This window comes from Triturus cristatus, chromosome 10, assembly GCF_964204655.1.
Source record: "Triturus cristatus chromosome 10, aTriCri1.1, whole genome shotgun sequence".
NCBI lineage: Eukaryota > Metazoa > Chordata > Amphibia > Caudata > Salamandridae > Triturus > Triturus cristatus.
This window is the reverse complement of record NC_140593.1, coordinates 65,788,637-65,806,833: the sequence shown is the minus strand read 5'-3', so window position 1 is coordinate 65,806,833 and position 18,197 is coordinate 65,788,637. Positions and strand designations below refer to the sequence as shown.

The following is an 18,197-nucleotide window of genomic DNA, read 5'->3' as shown; positions in this document are numbered from 1 at the left end:
CCCACTTCCGGTGTTCATTCTCACTGGCTGCGCTCGTGCGCTCTGTGCAGTGTGAGGGCGGGTCTGACGACATTTGCCAGGACTGCTCTTGGTTCCCAAACCCGCCCTGCAGGGTTGGAGGGAAAGATGGCGGCGCTTCCTGACTGCCTCTTCCTCTCAGTCCTTCACACAGTCTTCCCCTACATCTCGCGTCTCTGCGACATGGCCACCTTGTGAAGACAGATGAATACCTTTGTCTCTAGGGACACGCATTACAACATGGCCGACCTGGAGATGGGCCCAGGGTCCTGCGAGCCCTCCAGAGACTGTCATTCAACCAGGCCTTGAACTCATGTGACAGGTATACCACGAATGAAGGCGCGGCCTGTCTCGCGGGACATGGCCCCTCTAATAGGGGTTCAGTCCCCCCTGAAGCGCAGAATCAAAGATCAACATGTGGGTACTTTCAGTGGCAGCCCGCATGACTTGATGACTTGTGGGTGGTGAGGCGGGTCCTGGGGGGGGGTGTTAAGAAGGGGCACGGAGACGGAGGTGCATGAGGTAAATAATTTTTTTTTTTTAATTATACACTTACCTTGCCGTCGGGTCCCACCGCTGCGTCTCTGCTCCTTGCTCCTGCTCTCCTCGTGGAACAGGAAGCCAGGAAGAACAGCCAGGCTCCCCTGACCAATCACAATGCTGCAATGCAGTGCTGCGATTGGTTTTAAGTGTCCTGGTTCAACGCTCAACCAGGGAATGGGGGCCTCGGCTTGTTCTCCACGTAGGCTGTAATGCAGCCTGAATGGAGACTATGGGAAGTGTGCATGACTGGTTTAGCAGCCCGAGAGGCCCGACCAAACAGTCATTGCGCACTTAGGAGTGGGCAAACCACTCCTCCCCTGCCCTGCTCCGAGAGCAGAGCAGCCCCGCCCACTCGCCCACACAGGAAACATAAAATGATAATAATTTAAAGGTATTCGTATTTTATATTTCCTTTCCTTTACACGGCTCAAAAGCAGTGGGGCGATGCTCCTCCGCCTTAGAGGAGGAGCCTACACTTGGTGCTTCTCTTCTGCTCAGTGCTTTAAATGGGCCGGTACTCACCGGTACTGAGTACAGGCACTTCTTTTTTTTATCCCCAAGAGTACCGGCACTTTTTCCTTTCAAAGGAGAGTACCGGTACTCATTCAATCCGGTCGGCATTCGTTTCTGGTACAGTGAGCTGTGAGCATGCGTCACATTTTCGCACTGATGGCTGCAATGTGTGCCGTGGCGCAGCAGTGACGTCGCACAGCCAAGCAACGTCTGACGTCACCCGCCAGGTAGTTGTTTGGCGCGAAGGATCGGAAGCCGTTTGCAGGACGGAAAGCAGCGCCGCAGCATCAGATCAGAAGAGCTTTGCCATCGCCAGCGAGGAACCCTCTCCAGCAACTCCTCGGTACACCCTGCACGCGTTTTGTTTCTGCCTGCAGGATTGATGGGCCCCTTGGAAAGATGTAACGCAGGGCACCTGGGTGAAGTGCATCAGCCGCCCCTGGCTGCATTACACAAGCACCCTAATTTGTTTAGACTACCGCAGGGCCCCGCACGGCGACGGCCTCTAAGCCTCCATGTCTTCCCTCTCTTTCTGTCTCGCTCCTCAGTCAGTGAAAACCGAGACTTCAAGAAAGTGTATCACCCTCTTTCCTTCTTCGTTTATTTGCTCCCCTGTGAAATGGATCCAAAAAAAAACATTTTGCTGGAAACGTCTTTTTCTGACACAAGTGCAGCCTCGGGGTGGAGAGAAATAAAACATTCCAAATGTGAAAAATGAATAACTAATTTAAGCAAGGTGGCCAGATTGATTTATTTACATCTAAACACATTGGCGCCACTTTACAGTGTTTGCCAGTGAAGGGATGCTTTTGTTTTCTCCTCTCTCTCTTGGACAACATTGCTTACCCTGGGTGGGAAAGTGCACCCGGCCTGGAGGTACTGAAATACCTGCTTGATGGGTGAATTGGAAAACAAAATGTGTACAGCGACTGTGTGTTTACGAATGTGGTCTTTTTAAACCATATTGCCTATGTTTTGAAAGGATATAAGCAATGGGCACTAAAAACGGGTCCCTTCCGGGGCCTGTAGTGATGGCCTTACCTTTTCATGCAAAAGCACTCACTAATTTCAGAATAATGAGTGTATAAGGAAAAAGGTAAGCATGTTGTTCCTGCTTACATTTCACATGCTTTACGTAATCTTGCATTCCCTATGAGTGTTTGCTTTTCTAGGATGTTGTTAATTTTTTTTAGGCAGCATATTGCTCGTCTAGTGCGTAATTAGAATTGAGTCACATCCAGGTGTTTATAGCGGGTCAGTGCAGTGCAAGTTTCTCTCAGTGGGGCAGTATGGTGTTCAGTGGGGGAGAGCATGTGGCGCTATGGTCAGAGCTGCTGAAGTGGAACTGGTGAACCAGGTTCAGCCTTACTGACCAGGCTCCCAGGCCACTATCTTGAGGGAGCACATTCCTGTGCTACACCTTAGAAGGCGCCGCAAGATCTTAAAAACCCTGGTGTCATGGCACCAGCAGGTGGACCCTAGTGGTGGCAAGTGTGGATTAACCTTGAAGGCCTGTCCACCACTATCCATGAAGTTCACCTCCAGTCTTGGGGACAGACCTATGAAGCAGCATACCATAGAGTGGCAGTGACTCTGTCACTGAGGTCACCGGACCCTTGAGCAGGGTGGCTCTAGGGCAGTGTGACCGCACTGGGCGCTAACTTCAGGTGGGGGCGTTGTGTTTGTAAGTATAATATGGTTTTAAAAGCACTTGCTGCCTCCTCCCTGGCCTCCAACATTTTTGGGCAACAATAAAAATGTCTTGATAACTCCAGTGATTAATGCTCTTAGTAGAGAGAGATGGTGTATTGTCTAGTGGAAGGTTTGACTCATGAAATGGAATGGCAGAGGTGTAACGTGCATGCTGCTACGCACATGTACCATGCAGATCACAAAGTGCACATGATGTAAATAGGTCAGTGGGTCACTGCTTTTGTCAGAGAGACCCTATTGTTACTTGCAGTTAATAAGTTAAAATCCTAACATAGAACAGTAAGCTATTAACTGTCATGTAAGAGCTGCATGCAAACTCCAAGGTATAAATTAGAGTGTTATGTTTTTTTCCCCAGTCTTCGGTTATCCTAATGTGGCAAAAAAGGGTTCATTTGGGTAGAAATCAATTCTGATTATTAAAGAGAACCCCCAACCATGGTATTATGTTTTTAATTCTGAGTTTGTGTTTCTGCAGACCAATCACCATTAAACTATGCTGCCTACTTGTATGGTTGTCATGTGACTCCTACACCTTGTTAAAAGTATTTTAATACATGCAAGGGTATCAACAATATATTACAGATTGAAGCAGTTTGTCATTATTCGCACCCCAAAAAATTCTTGCGCCTTTTAAAGTGGCATTAGCCCCGCCCATTGTCCCGCCTCCTAGCCCCGCCTTCTTGCCACGCCCCCTTGTCACAGCTCAAATTGATGAGTACCTGCACTTTTTTTTCCCATTTAAAGCACTGCTTCTGCTGATATGTATCAACCTACACTCCAGAAAGGGGTTTCATAAACTCTTAACACTGCAAAGCGCTGCAAAGCGCCTTCCTGGAGAGAGCAGGAAGGAAAGAGGACTGCAGGCAAGAGGAGAGGTATACAAAGTGTTAGAGGCTGAAGCAATCTGTGATGATGTAATTGGTATCCAGAAAAGTGAAAAGTGATGATTAGAGGCTGAATCAATATGTGATGGTGTAAGGCACCTCCAGAAAAGTGGAAAGTGTTTATTAGAGGTAGAATCAATCTGTGATGGTGTAAGGCGGCTCCAGAAAAGTGTTAGTTAGAGGTAAATCAATTTGTGTTGATGTGAGGAGGCTCCAGAAAAGTAGAAAAAATTAATTAGAGGACAAATCAATCTGTGATGATTTAAGGGAGAAAAGTGACAAGTGTTAATTAGAGGCCGAATCAATCTGTGATGATTTAAGGGAGCTCCAGAAAAGTGCAAAGTAATGGTTAGAGGTGGAATCGATCTGTGATGATGTAAGGAGGCTCCAGAAAAGTGGAAAGTGTTAGAGACTGAATCAATCTGTGATGATGTAAGGCGGGTCCAGAAAAGTGGAAAGTGTTGGTTAGAGATGGAATCGATCTGTGATGATTTAAGGGAGCTGCAGAAAAGTGGAAAGTGTTAGAGGTGGAATCAATCTGTGATGATTTAAGGACGCTCCAGAAAAGTGGAAAGTGTTAGAGGTGGAATCAATCTGTGATGATTTAAGGACGCTCCAGAAAAGTGGAAAGTGTTAGAGGTGGAATCAATCTGTGATGATTTGAGGGGGCTCCAGAAAAGTGGAAAGTGTTAGAGGCTGAATCAATCTGTGATGATGTAAGGCGGCTCCAGAAAAGTGGAAAGTGATAATTAGAGGCTGAATAATCAATCTGTGATGATGTAAGGCGGCTCCAGAGAAGTGGAAAGTGATAATTAGAGGCTGAATCAATCTGTGATGATGAAAGGCGGCTTCAGAAAAGTGGAAAGTGTTAATTAAAGGTGGAATCAATCTGTGATAATGTAAGGCACCTCCAGGAAAGTGTGAAGTGTTAGAGGTGGAATCAATCTGTAATGATGGAAGGGGCTCCAGAAAAGTGCAAAGTGTAAGTTAGAGGTGGAATCGATCTGTTATGGTGTAAGGCGGCTCCAGATTAGTAGAAAGTGTTAGAGGTGGAATCAATCTGTGATGATTTAAGGGGGCTACAGAAAAGTGGAAAGTGTTAGAGGCCGAATCAATCTGTGATGAAGTAAGGCGGCTTCAGAAAAGTGGAAAGTGTTCATTAGAGGTGGAATCAATCTGTGATAATGTAAGGCACCTCCGGGAGAGTGTGAAGTGTTAGAGGTGGAATCAATCTGTAATAAGGTAAGGGGCTCCAGAAAAGTGCAAAGTGTTAGTTAGAGATGGAATCGATCTGTGATGGTGTAAGGCGGCTCCAGTAAAGTGGAAAGTGTTAGTTAGAGGTGGAATCGATCTGTGATGGTGTAAGGCGGCTCCAGAAAAGTGCAAAGTGTTAGTTAGAGGTGGAATCGATCTGTGATGGTGTAAGGCGGCTCCAGTAAAGTGGAAAGTATTAGTTAGAGGTGGAATCGATCTGTGATGGTGTAAGGCGGCTCCAGTAAAGTGAAAAGTGTTAGTAAGAGGTGGAATCGATCTGTGATGGTGTAAGGCGGCTCCAGTAAAGTGGAAAGTTTTAATTAGAGGCTGAACTAATCTGTGAGGATGTAAGTGGGCTCCGGAAAAGTGTTAGTAAGAGGCAGAATCAATCTGTGATGGTTTAAGGCAGCTTCAATGCACATATAGTAAGTTCTGTAAGTGGTGCTGTGCTGTAGCACCAGCCTTCCTCCCCCATTCATTCAGACATTATCACTTCCAAAGCCACACCAGGGGTTTGGCCGTGATGGTGTTACATGCGTGCGAGAATGCAGAGTGTTAAGAGCTTGTCAGAAGTAAGAGGCACTCAGGCTGTGCATACCTAGCGCCTAGGTCGGTAAACACAGCTGTCAGTGCGCACTCTTGGCGTCAAATTCTTCAGGAGTAATTGATGTAACTATTGAACTCTGTATTACTCTTTCCAGATACCCCACCAGTCCCTGCCAGTTCTGAGGGACCACTGAAGAGAAGTTTCAGATTCTCTTTCAGTGCATTTTGCGTTTTGCCTGCACAGTATAGTTTTTTAAAAGTACAGGTTTGCTAGGTTTCCTTCAGTTCTGGCTGAGCTAGGGTTCAAAATCTGCAGCTAGAGAAATTGCAAAAAAGAGTCAGTTTTCACTGGAAAAATGTAATGTGTCCAAGTTGCGTTTTGGGACATTTCCTGTCGCAGGAAATTGATCTACCCACACAAGTGAGGTATTATTTTTATCTGGAGACTTGAGGGGAACACAGGGTGGGTGGAATTAAACACATTTATTTTAGAATGTGCGTCAACCAGCGCTAATTGACCCTTTTCTCAAATGTTTCTAGGGCTGAGAGCTCACCCTAACTTCTCCTACAAGAAGTCTATCTCACTCACTCTGTTCACCTGCTGCGCTTCACTTCCAATATCATGTCAGAGCCCTAACATAGGTGATGTCTCAATAGACATGTGTCTGTGTTGTGTTGTTATGTTGTCATGCAGATAATATGAAACTTCAGCAATGTCAATTACTGTGATGTCACCTGAGTTAAGGGCACGCAAATCACTTCCTGAGAAGGTTCATGGTCAAAGGTTAGATGATGGCCCTTTCTGTGATGTCATTAAGATCAAAGGGTGTGTGATGTCACTTCCTTTACCTCTGACATTGTGGTAAATCGACGTCCGTGCATAAAGGGTGGACTCCAAAGGAATTTCAAGAGGTTAGCTGCTGGGGACTTTTTCTTGGGGCAGTAGACACGTGGAGGCCCTTTCAGAATAGGGATGCTCGGTGTAAGGTATTGGCTGTAGGGAGAAGTTGCAGGAAAAGGTGCTGTTAAAAGCTAGAGTGCTACAAGACTTTATCCGCAGCCCGGAACTGTAGCCCGCCATCAGTGACTCAATATCCCCTGTGAGAAGGGTGGTGAAGGGTTGGTGATTATATCCGGGTCACACTAGCCCAGTGCCACTGGGGACGAGTTTCACGGGTATGACGTTGTCACTAGTGATGCCAGAGCACTCATTCACCGAGGTCGGGTTACAGGAGCTCCTCACTGGTCAATATTTCTTCAGAGAGCATCAGCAGGGCGTGGATGTCATCCACCAATCGGATTCAGAATCCGGCAGACATGAGGAGGTCTTTAACTGGCCTTAAAAGTTGGGGTCTCGAAGAGGGGCGTGGCCTAAGAAGCATCATTTGGAATCTCTCCTGGAGGCGTGGCCTATGTAATCAAGCATGAAACATGTGAATTAGAATGCTGTGCTTCCCATAGAGAGCCTCGCGCCCAGTATTCTGGCGCCTCTGTGAGCTTTCTGCTGTTGCATCAGACAATATCACACAGTGACGGGCATGCTCCTAAAACAAGTAAGCCTTTGCCAATGCTTGTCAGCAGTATCACATCAACAAGTGAAAACAGTGATTTTGTTCTGAATCATTATCGTTGAAAATGTTTAAATTATGAAAAATTGAGACTGTGAAATAAATAATATTAAAGTCTGGAAGTTTAGTGGTCTTCGGAGTGCTTCAACCCCTGTCCTCTGTGGTCTCTCGATTAGGTTTGTCACTTTTTTCTCCACATCCTTCTGAAATCCTCCACTTGTGCATTTCACACCTCGTCTCCTTCCTCTTCAGCACTCTCTCCTGCATCTATTTTCTGTGCATCGCCTTCACTTCAACCCCCCACATTCACCTGTCGGAATTGCGTTTCTTTTACTTTCTCCCTGTCAATATTTCAGCAGCCGTCTACCTCCTTTATACACTTTTGCATAGAAGCATAATTAACATTACCACACGTGGCCATTGCTCTTTGTGATCTACAGAGAGGCCAAGGAGTGGATGAGCATGTGTGCTGAACAGCTTTAAGGCCACTGACAGGCACTGTGAGTTACTGGCACTTGCTCAGCCTCTGCGCCAGAGCTTGCCATCAGAGCTGCCAATCATGCCCGTTATAAACACCCACCTACAGCCTGACCTCACTCAAGCCCGAGAAGTGACTCATTTCACAGTGTGCACCATGCAAGAGTAAAGTGCCGCAGGAAAATAAAAACCTGCATTAAAAGCAGGAGCTGCGTTCCTCCATCAACTGAACTTCCATCTACCCACATGACACCTGGGCTCCGCCTCACTCCCCACGTACTCACCCCCCACATCTGACGCACTTGCAGCGGGGGCCACGCCTTCTTCTGCATGACCTGAAGCGACCTGCTCCCGCCTCCCTCCCCCCCTCCAAGCAGCACCCTCGCTGGCAGACTTCAGGAAGAAACTCAAGACCTGGCTTTTCGATGGAGACGTGGCACCCTCAGCGCCCAGAGACCCCTCTGTGTGACAGCGGTGCGCTATACGAAAGCTGTTTGTTTATTTATGTTGGTCCAGTGCAGTGTGGGAACCATCCCTACAGCCCCATGCCCCCCTTAGTGACCGGCTGGCGCCTGAACCCTTTCTCCACAGGGGCCAACGGGCCCTCCTGTCGCACCTCCCGCGCTGTGTAATCAAGGCAGGGGGGCCCGAGCAGGTGCATAAAGGGCGGTGGTTCCCCCGTCTCTGCCTCTGTGAATGATGTCGTGGCTCCCAGGCCTCCTGTGCGCCCTCGCCTTCTGCCTCCAGTCCGCCCATGGCACCGAGATCAAGGCCAATGGCACCTTCGCGGGCAGACAGTACTACACCAGCATCAGTGTGACCAACGGCGGCCCCTGGGGGTCCTGGACCTGGATAGACATGTGCCCCGAGGGGTCCTACGCCACCGGGTACAGTGTACAGGTACTGTCTGATGTGTCCCTACATCACTTCCGAGCCACTGGGGATGCAGCACTGTGCATCTAGAAATGGAGAAAGTGCAGGCGCTCAACAGCACTGTGCATCTAGAAATGGAGAAAGTGCAGACGCTCAGCAACACTGTGCATCTAGCATGAGAAATGGAGAAAGTGCAGGCGCTCAGCAGCACTATGAATCTAGAAATAGAGAAAGTGCAGGCGCTCAGCAGCACTGTGCATCTAGAAATAGAGAAAGTGCAGGCGCTCAGCAGCACTGTGTATCTAGAAATTGAGAAAGTGCAAGCACTCAGCAGCACTGTGCATCTAGAAATAGAGAAAGTGCAGGCACTCACCAGTACTGTGCATCTAGAAATGGAGAAAGTGTAGGCACTCAGCAGCACTGTGCATCTAGAAATGAAGTTAATGCAGGCGCTCAGCAAAATTGTGCATCTAGAAATGGAGAAAGTTCAGGCACTCAGCAGCACTGCATCGAGAAATGGAGAAAGTGCAGGCACTCAGCAGCACTGTGCATCTAGGCGTGGAGAAAGTGCAGGCACTCAGCAGCGCTGTACATTTAGAAACAGAGAAAGTGTAGCCACTCAGCAGTGCTGTGCATCTAGAAATGGAGAAAGTGCAGCCACTCAACAGCACTGTGCATCTAGAAATGGAGAAAGTGCAGGCACTCAGCAGCGCTGTGCATCTAGAAATGGAGAAAGTGCAGGCACTCAGCAGTACTGTGCATCTAGAAATTGAGAAAATGCAGGCACTCAGCAGCGCTGTGCATCTAGAAATGGAGAAAGTGCAGGCACTCTGCAGTACTGTGAATCGAGAAATGGAGAAAGTGTGGGCAGTCAGACTCGTATAAGTACCATATACCAGTATGACTGCATCTCCTTCTTGCTTAAACACGCAGGCCCTGTTCTTTCTATCTCACCAGTACTGTACTGCAGTACTGTGCATCTAGACATGGAGAAAGTGCAGGCGCTCAGCAGCACTGTGCATCTAGAAATGGAGAAAGTGCAGGCACTCACCAGTACTGTGCATCTAGAAATGGAGAAAGTGCAGGCACTCAGCAGCACTGCATCTAGAAATGGAGAAAGTGCAGGCACTCAGACTCATATAAGTACCATTAACCATGATGACTGCTTCTCCTTCCTGCTTAGAAACGCAGTCCGTGTTCTTTCTATCTCACCAGTACTGTACTGCAGTACTGTGCAACTAGAAATGGAGAAAGTGCAGGCACTCAGACTTGTTTACCGTACTAGTCACCAGCCTGACCGTGCCTCCTTCCTACTTACATATGCAGGCCCTGTCTTTTCTGCCTCACCTGTACTTTACTATGGCAAGGTAAATCTAGACACTGAGACCGTGCAGGCACTCAGTGTTTTCAGACCCGATCTTCAGTCTAATTGTGCCTCCTTCCGGCTTAAATATAGAGGTGGCTTACGCTCTGTCCCACCAGTACTCTGCTGCAGTATTGTCTATCTAGAAATGGAGAAAGTGCAGGCACTCAGCAGATGGAGAAAGTGCAGGCACTCAGCAGTACTGTGCATTTAGAAATGGAGAAAGTGCAGGCACTCAGCAGTACTGTGCATTTAGAAATGGAGAAAGTGCAGGCACTCAGCAGTACTGTGCATTTAGAAGTGGAGAAAGTGCAGGCACTCAGCAGTACTGTGCATTTAGAAATGGAGAAAGGGCAGGCACTCAGAATTATTTTAGTTCTGTCCCTCCGTCTGACTGCCATCTTCCTGCTTAGATGTGCATGTCCTTTCCTTCCAGTCTCACCAGTACTCTCCTGCAGTACTGCACACCCAGAATTGGAGAGAGAGCTGGCCCCGGTGTTTTCAGTACTGAGCTTCAGTCGAACTCTGTCTCCCTCCTGCAGGCTCTGTTATTTCTGCGGGGAGTGGTGGTGCTGTGACTCCCCCATCACTGCCTGATTCCTGCTGAGAAGTGCCAGGGTTCTCTGTAGCCCCATTAGAGGTACAGAAGACCTTGCCAGAGGGGGGTGCAGTCCCATTAGAGGTACAGAAGACCTTGCCAGAGGGGGGTGCAGTCCCATAAGACCTTGACAGAGGGGGGTGCAGTCCCATTAGAGGTACAGAAACCCTGCTCAGAAGGGGATGCAGCCTCAGAAGAGGTACGGCAGCCCTGCTATGAGGGGGGCACATCTGTCCTGCCCAGGAGGGGGTGGAGTCCTAATAGAGGTATAGTAGCCCTTCTCAGAGGGGGTTGCAGCCCATTAACGGCACAGCAGCCCTGCTCAGAAGGGGGTGCAGCCCCATTAGAGGTACCGAAGACCTGCTCAGGAGGGGGGGAGGGGGGGGGGTGCAGCCACATTAGAGGTTCAAAAGCCCTGCTCAGGAGGGGGGTGCAGCCCCATTAGAGATACAGCAGCCCTGATAAGGAGGGGGTGCAGCCCCATGAGTGCCTAAACATTCCTGCTCAGGTTAGGGTGCATCCCCATTAGAGGTACAGCAGACCCGCTCATATGGAAGGTGCAACCCCATTTCACGTACAGAAGCCCTGCTTAGTAGGGGTGCATCCTCAATAGAAGTTTAGAAGCTCTACTCAGAGGGGGGTGCAGGCTCATGAGGGGCACAGCAGTCCTGCTCAGAAGGGGTGCAGCCCCATGAGGGGCACAGCAGTCCTGCTCAGAAGGGAGGTACAGCCCCTGTAGAGGTACAGCTGCCCTGCTCAGAGGGGGCTGCAGACCCAGTAAAGGCACAGAAGCCCTGTTCAAAAGGGGGTGCAGCCCATTAGAGGTACAGAAGCTCTGCTCAGAACGGGGTGCAGCCCCAGTCGAGGTAGAGCATCCCTGCTCAGGAGGGGAGTGCAGCCCCATTAGAGGTACAGCAGCCCTGCTCAGGTGGAAGGTGCAGCCCCATTTCACGTACAGAAGCCCTGCTTAGAAGGGGGTGGAGCCCCAGTGGAGGTACAGCAGTCCTGCTCAGAAGGGAGGCACAGCCCCAGTGGAGGTACAGCTGGGAAATGGCGTTTACAACGCATGCTTTAGATCGCATGCCGTTACAACGCGGTTGTTACAACAACCGCATTGTTATAACGCGAACCATTACATCGCAAGTCGTAACAAAGACTTGCTGTAGGGGACAGAAGGTTTTGGATTTATAATCCAACACCTTCCCTGCTGTTGCACAAACTGGAGTAGGAATAGTAAATTATACTGTTCCTAAATCCAGCACGCCCCCTACAGCACGTCGTTGTAACAACTTGCGATGTAATGGTTCACATTGTAACAATGCGGTCGTTGTAACGTCCGTGTTGTAACGGCATGTGATCTAAAGCATGCGTTGTAAAGGCGTATCTATTCGTACAGCTGCCCTGCTCAGAGGGGGCTGCAGACCCATGAGAGGGACAGCAGCCCTGCTCAGCAGGCCAGCAGTTGCCCCCTAAGAGGTACTACAGCAATGCAACCCCAGTAGAGGTACAGCATCCCTTCTGCTGAGTCGTGGACTGTTCTCCTGCACGGGCTCCATGCTTTCTGTTGTTATGGAGGGCGGCCAGCAGTGGACCTGTGTCCACTCTCTGGTGTGTCCTAGTCTGTGCAATGCCCCTTTGAACAGTGATGATGTATTTGTGTTTCTATATTTCAGCTGGAGAAGTCCGTCTCTGCAAGTGATGACACCGCCCTCAACGGTGTCCGACTCTTCTGCACAAGTCAAGATGGGGTGGCCTACACCGTTGAGTCTGCAGTTGGAGAGTAAGTCTCTTCGCTCAAAGTAGGACTGCACGATGAAGTAAAGCTCTTTTGTTGAAGGAAGTCTATTAGGTTGAGATAAATGTCCATGGATGAAGGAACCACTCAGTTGAAGTAAGGTGAAGTCTCTTCTGCCCAGTTGAGTCCTTTTGTAAGTAGTAGGAACCTTCAGTTGTAGTGTTTGAGTTTGATGTAAGCGGCTTCGAGTGACGTCTGTTATGTACCTCTATTGGCATATGATGAATGCTGTTGGGACTGTCAGCCTATATGACTGATAGGTGACACCACTTATACACTTGTACATTTGTTTTAATTTCTTCTAGGATGGAACATTTCCATCTTTTTCTCTGCATACAAGCAGCTATAGCAGACGTTAGTTTATTTGGGAATGCTTAATTCTTGTCCCATATCCCACGTAGGTGCCGGGTAGGGATTTTCTCGGTCCTGAAGAAACGCCATGATTCCATCTTGGGCCAGCGAGACGCGAAACATGCCGACCCTAAAACACTCACTCTGAGGCTCTCACGATTCATAGATCTCAATTGACAGCACTCGCTCATTCTTTTTATCTCTGTCAAAAGGGCCACTTTATTAAAATTGGATAGGTACCCCTTAGGCAGTTTTAATTCACACAGCACTTGATCTAGTGCGCCACCCTACACTCACCTTTCCCTCAGTCATCATTACGGCAAAACAGAAGATCTCCGACAAAGAGCCCTCCTGCGGGGCCCGTCAGGCTTTGCAGTGCCGACCCGACGAGGAGCATGACCAATGATGAAGCATGACACCCTTTCGGGGTGTCTGAGGGCTCTGTCTTCTGATCATTCGGAGCTGCAGGTTTCCAACCTTTATTTCTTAGTTTTTCCTCTGTTCATAGTAACAGCCCCTGCTCCCCATGTATGTACCTCCTGCAGTGGAAGCCAACTTAACTGAAGTAAAATAAGGCTCTACAGTTAAGTAACTCTCCTCAGTTTGACTAATGTCAGGTTGGTTGGAGTTAGTTGTTTCAGTAGAAGACCTTGTAGGAGGAAGAAAATGCTTAATTTGATGCAAGTTTCTTCAGATTAAGTCATCTCGGTTGAAATACATCACGTTAGTCAAGGCTCCACGGTCGAAAGTAAGTCACCTTTGTTGACGGCAGTTTTTCAGTAGAAGGCCTCTTGGCTGATATAAAAAGTTCCTTATGGTCAACCCACCTTGGTTTGAGTTTGGTGCTTTACACACAAACACCCCAGGTGACCTCTGTGCTCCTCCTGGATGGGTTACCAGACACTGTCTGCACTTCTTGCAGAAATAAAAAAGAAACCTCCTGTTTTTTTAAACTAAAAACCAAAAAGACCTGCTCTAGGTAGCCTGCAGTGCCTACGTAGACTCGTAGAGGATGCTACCACAGAGAGGAGAGCCCTCCTTTCATTGCCTGCTTGAATTGGGAGATCTCCAAATGATTGATATTAGCATTTAGTGCTGCTCGACCAGTCTCTACAGCTTCTGCCCCTCCCTCAAGAATTGAGGTACAGTTTAAAACAAGGTGTAATAGATGACACAGGACCATCAGAAAGATCTGCTAAAGATAAAAAGCCCCTGAAGAGATTGACAAAGATGAATGGTGCACCATAATCTGACGGGTTGAAGTATTTTAAACCATCAGCTGGATGGGTGATCAAACATTTGGGAGTGCTTAAATGTACATCATTGCCATGAATCACTGACAAAATATCGACTACAATAATACCGAGGTACAAAAATATCGTGACAAAAATATCAAAGTCAAGAATATCGACATCCTATCTACATCATGGTAAGTACAATATCGATGTCAAAAATATCGTTGTAAAAAATATTTAAAATGTTAAATAAATAATGTAAAATAAAGTAAATAATACATATAAGTAAAAGAAATATAGTTAAAATTTTGTTAAAAATAATAACTAATACATATAGGGGCAGATTCTGATCCGTTAAAAATTATTTCCTTACGACTCGAATCCGTTCTTTTTTCCATACGAATCGTACAAATCACGTCCGACCCGTGAAGTACGATTCGTACGGGAAAAAGTACGTACGGATCGGCCCGCTCCGTACGAATCGTAGCGGGAAAAGTTGTACGAGACGTACTCGGACACTTTTCTGTACGATTCGTAAAATGACAGTCCGAGCGTGCAAGTACGATCCAGACCGGCTATCCGATTTACGAATCGTACGGAAAACGGCCCGTACACGGGAAATGACACTACCCGCTACGAAGCGAAGTTTGTACGACTCGTAGCCCGGGAAAAGTTGTTCCCGGAGTAGAGTCGTATAGGCCCCCTCCACCCCCCGTATGTACGCACCGTACTCCCCCCGTATGTACGCACCGTACTCCCACCCCCCCATATGTATGCACCGTACTCCCACCCCCGTATGTGCGCACCGTACTCCCACCCCCCGTATGTACGCACCGTACTCCGAACCCCTGTATGTACGCACCGTACTCCCACCCCCGTATGTACGCACTGTACTCCCACCCCCGTATGTACGCACCGTACCCCCACCCCCGTATGTACGCACCGTACTCCCAACCCCGTATTTACAAACTGTACTCCCACCCTCAAATGCACGTACCATACTCCCATCCCCCGTATGTATGCACCGTACTCCCACCCCCCATATGTACGCACCGTACTCCCACCCCCCGTATGTACGCACCGTACTTCCACCCCCCGTATGTACGCACCGTACTTCCACCCCCCGTATGTACGCACCGTACTTCCACCCCCCCGTATGTACGCACCGTACTTCCACCCCCCCGTATGTACGCACTGTACTCCCACCCCCCCGTATGCATGCACCGTACTCCCACCCCCCCGTATGTACGCACCGTACTCCCACCCCCCCGTATGCACGCACCGTACTCCCACCCCCCGTATGTACGCACCGTACTCCCACCCCGTATGTACGCACCGTACTCCCACCCCCCGTATGTATGCACCGTACTCCCACCCCCCGTATGTACGCACCGTACTCCCACCCCCCGTATGTACGCACCGTACTCCCACCCCCCGTATGTACGCACCGTACTTCCACCCCCATATGTACGCACCGTACTCCCACGCCCCGTATGCAAGCACCGTACTCCCACCCACGTATGTACGCACCGTACTCCCACCCCCTTATGTACGCACCGTACTTCCACCCCCCGTATGTACGCACTGTAGTTCCACCCCCCGTATGTAGGCACCATACTCCCACCACCCCGTATGTACGCACCGTACCCCCACCCCCCCGTATGTACGCACCGTACCCCCACCCCCCCGTATGTACGCACCGTACCCCCACCCCCATATGTACACACCGTACTCCCACCCCCCGTATGTACGCACCGTACTCCCACCCCCCCACTCCCACCCCCCGTATATACGCACCGTACTCCCACCCCCCGTATGTATGCACCGTACTCCCACCCCGTATGTACGCACCGTACTCCCAACCCTCGTATGTACGCACCGTACTCCCACCCCCGTATGTACGCACCGTACTCCCACCCCCTGTATGTACGCACCATACTCCCACCCCCCGTATGTACGCACCGTACTCCCACCCCCCGTATGTACGCACCGTACCCCCACCCCCCGTATGTACGCACCGTACCCCCACCCCCGTATGTACGCACCGTACTCCCACCCCCCGTATGTACGCACCGTACTCCCACGCCCCCTGTATGTACGCACCGTACTCCCACGGTGCGTACATACGGGGGGGTGGGGATACGGTGCGTACATACAGGGGGTGTGGGGGTATGGTGCATACATACGGGGGGTGGGGGGGCCTGTACGACTCGTACCCCTGGGGAATCCGCTTTAACGGCTGTTTTTGGCGCCCGTAAAAAAAGAGCCGTACGGAGTGCCATAGGGACAGATCGTACTTGCTGGGCCGTAAAACGCTGCTTACATCCGTATGGACGGCACGTGCAGGCTGTTCCGGAGATGATTCGTAGTTTTTTTTTACCCGTACGGTCTTTTGTACGATTCGTACGGAAATCGGCTTTCTGTACGAATCGTACTTCCTGGGATGTACGAACAGTTTACCGGGTACGAGTCGTACGGAGAAAACGCTCCGTACGACGATTCGTAGGGCCTTGTTACCGGATCGGAATCGGCACCATAATGTTCAAATAAATTAAACATATACATATAAAATATAATATACAAACTTTATAATATCCATAAATAATTTTTTTAATAACTTATAAATTGTTAACAACATTTTAAAAATTATAAATACATATATACACATACAAAAATAATATAAATAAAAATATATATATAACAAATTAAAAAACTACAATTTTTTGAATGTTTTAAAAATAAATTATACACAACATTAAAACAATACAGAAAAATATTGGATAGCAGAGGGAAAACAATTACTATTCCCACTCCAAAGAGTGCAACAGTAGGGAAAGTGTTGGATAGCGTAGGGGTAAAAATGACTATTCACACTCCAGAGAGTGCAACAGTAGGGAAAGTGTTGGATAGAGTAGGGGTAAAAATTACTATTCACACTCCAGAGAGTGCAACAGTAGGGAAAGTGTTGGATAGCGTAGGGGTAAAAATGACTATTCCCACTGCAGAGAGTGCAACAGTAGGGAAAGTGTTGGATAGAGTAGGGGTAAAAATTACTATTCACACTCCAGAGAGTGCAACAGTAGGGAAAGTGTTGAATAGCGTAGGGGTAAAAATTACTATTCCCACTCCAGAGAGTGCAACAGTAGGGAAAGTGTTGGATAGCGAAAGGGTTAAAATTACTATTCCCACTCCAGTGAGTGCAACAGTAGGGAAAGTGTTGGATAGCGTAGGGGTAAAAATTACTATTCCACCTCCAGGGAGTGGAACAGTAGGGAAAGTGTTGAATAGCGTAGAGGTAAACATTACTATTCCCACTCCAAAGAGTGCAACAGTAAGGAATGTGTTGGATAGAGTAAGGGTTATAATTACTATTCCAACTCCAAAAAGTGCAACTGTAGGGAAAGTGTTGAATAGAGTAGGGGTAAAAATTACTATTACAACTTCAGAGAGTGCAACAGTAGGGAAAGTGTTGGATAGCGTCGGGGTAAAAATTACTATTCCCACTCCAGAGAGTGCAACAGTAGGGAAATTGTTGGATAGCGTAGGGGTAAAAATGACTATTCCCACAGCAGTGAGTGCAACAGTAGGGAAAGTGTTGGATAGAGTAGGGGTCAAAATTACTATTCCAACTCCAGAGAGTGCAACAGGTGGGAAAGTGTTGGATAGTGAAAGGGTAAAAATTACTATTCCAACTCCAGAGAATGCAACAGTAGGGAAAGTGTTGGATTGCGTAGGGGCAAAAATTACTGTTCCCACTCCAGAGAGTGCAACAGTAGGGAAAGTGTTGGATAGCGTAGGGGTAAAAATTACTATTCCCACTCCAGAGTGTATAACAGAAGGGAAAGTGTTGGATAGCGTAGGGGTAAAAATTACTATTCACACTCCAGAGAGTGCAACAGTAGGGAAAGTGTTGGATAGCGTAGGGGTAAAAATTACTATTCACACTACAGAGAGTGCAACAGTAGGGAAAGTGTTGAATAGCGTAGGGGTAAAAATTACTATTCCCACTGCAGAGAGTGCAAAAGTAGGGAAAGTGTTGGATAGCGAAAGGGTTAAAATTACTATTACCACTCCAGTGAGTGCAACAGTAGGGAAAGTGTTGGATAGAGTAGGAGTAAAAATTACTATTCCAACTCCAGAGAGTGCAATAGTAGGGAAAGTGTTGGATAGCGTAAGGGTTAAAAATAACATACTTGTCAATTAAATAATTTTTTAATTAAATCATTATTTATTAATAAATATAAATGAATTAATGATAAATACCTGTAAATTAAAATTAATAATTATGTTAATAACATTAAATTACTTCCCACCCTATTCCCCAAAAAACACACAACCCACGCCACATAAAATTTAACACAATTAATATAATTATCAATTAATCAATTAATAAAAATTAATTACCAATTACTAATTAATTAACAATAAATTAAATACCAATACCAATAATTATTAATAAATAATGA

General features: G+C 47.8%; 1 protein-coding gene across 1 annotated transcript in view; it reads left to right on the top strand.

Annotated features, from left to right (window-relative positions):
• The first annotated feature begins 7,932 nt into the window (after positions 1–7,932).
• LOC146788842 (vitelline membrane outer layer protein 1-like) overlaps positions 7,933–18,197 on the top strand; it is a 44,049-nt gene continuing 33,784 nt past the window's right edge. Inside the window, exons 1-2 of the mRNA XM_085630432.1 lie at positions 7,933–8,416; positions 12,024–12,130. Of these exons, the coding sequence (XP_085486558.1) occupies positions 8,213–8,416; positions 12,024–12,130 (311 nt within the window). The 5' untranslated portion in view covers positions 7,933–8,212. The remainder of the gene's footprint in view (positions 8,417–12,023; positions 12,131–18,197) is intronic.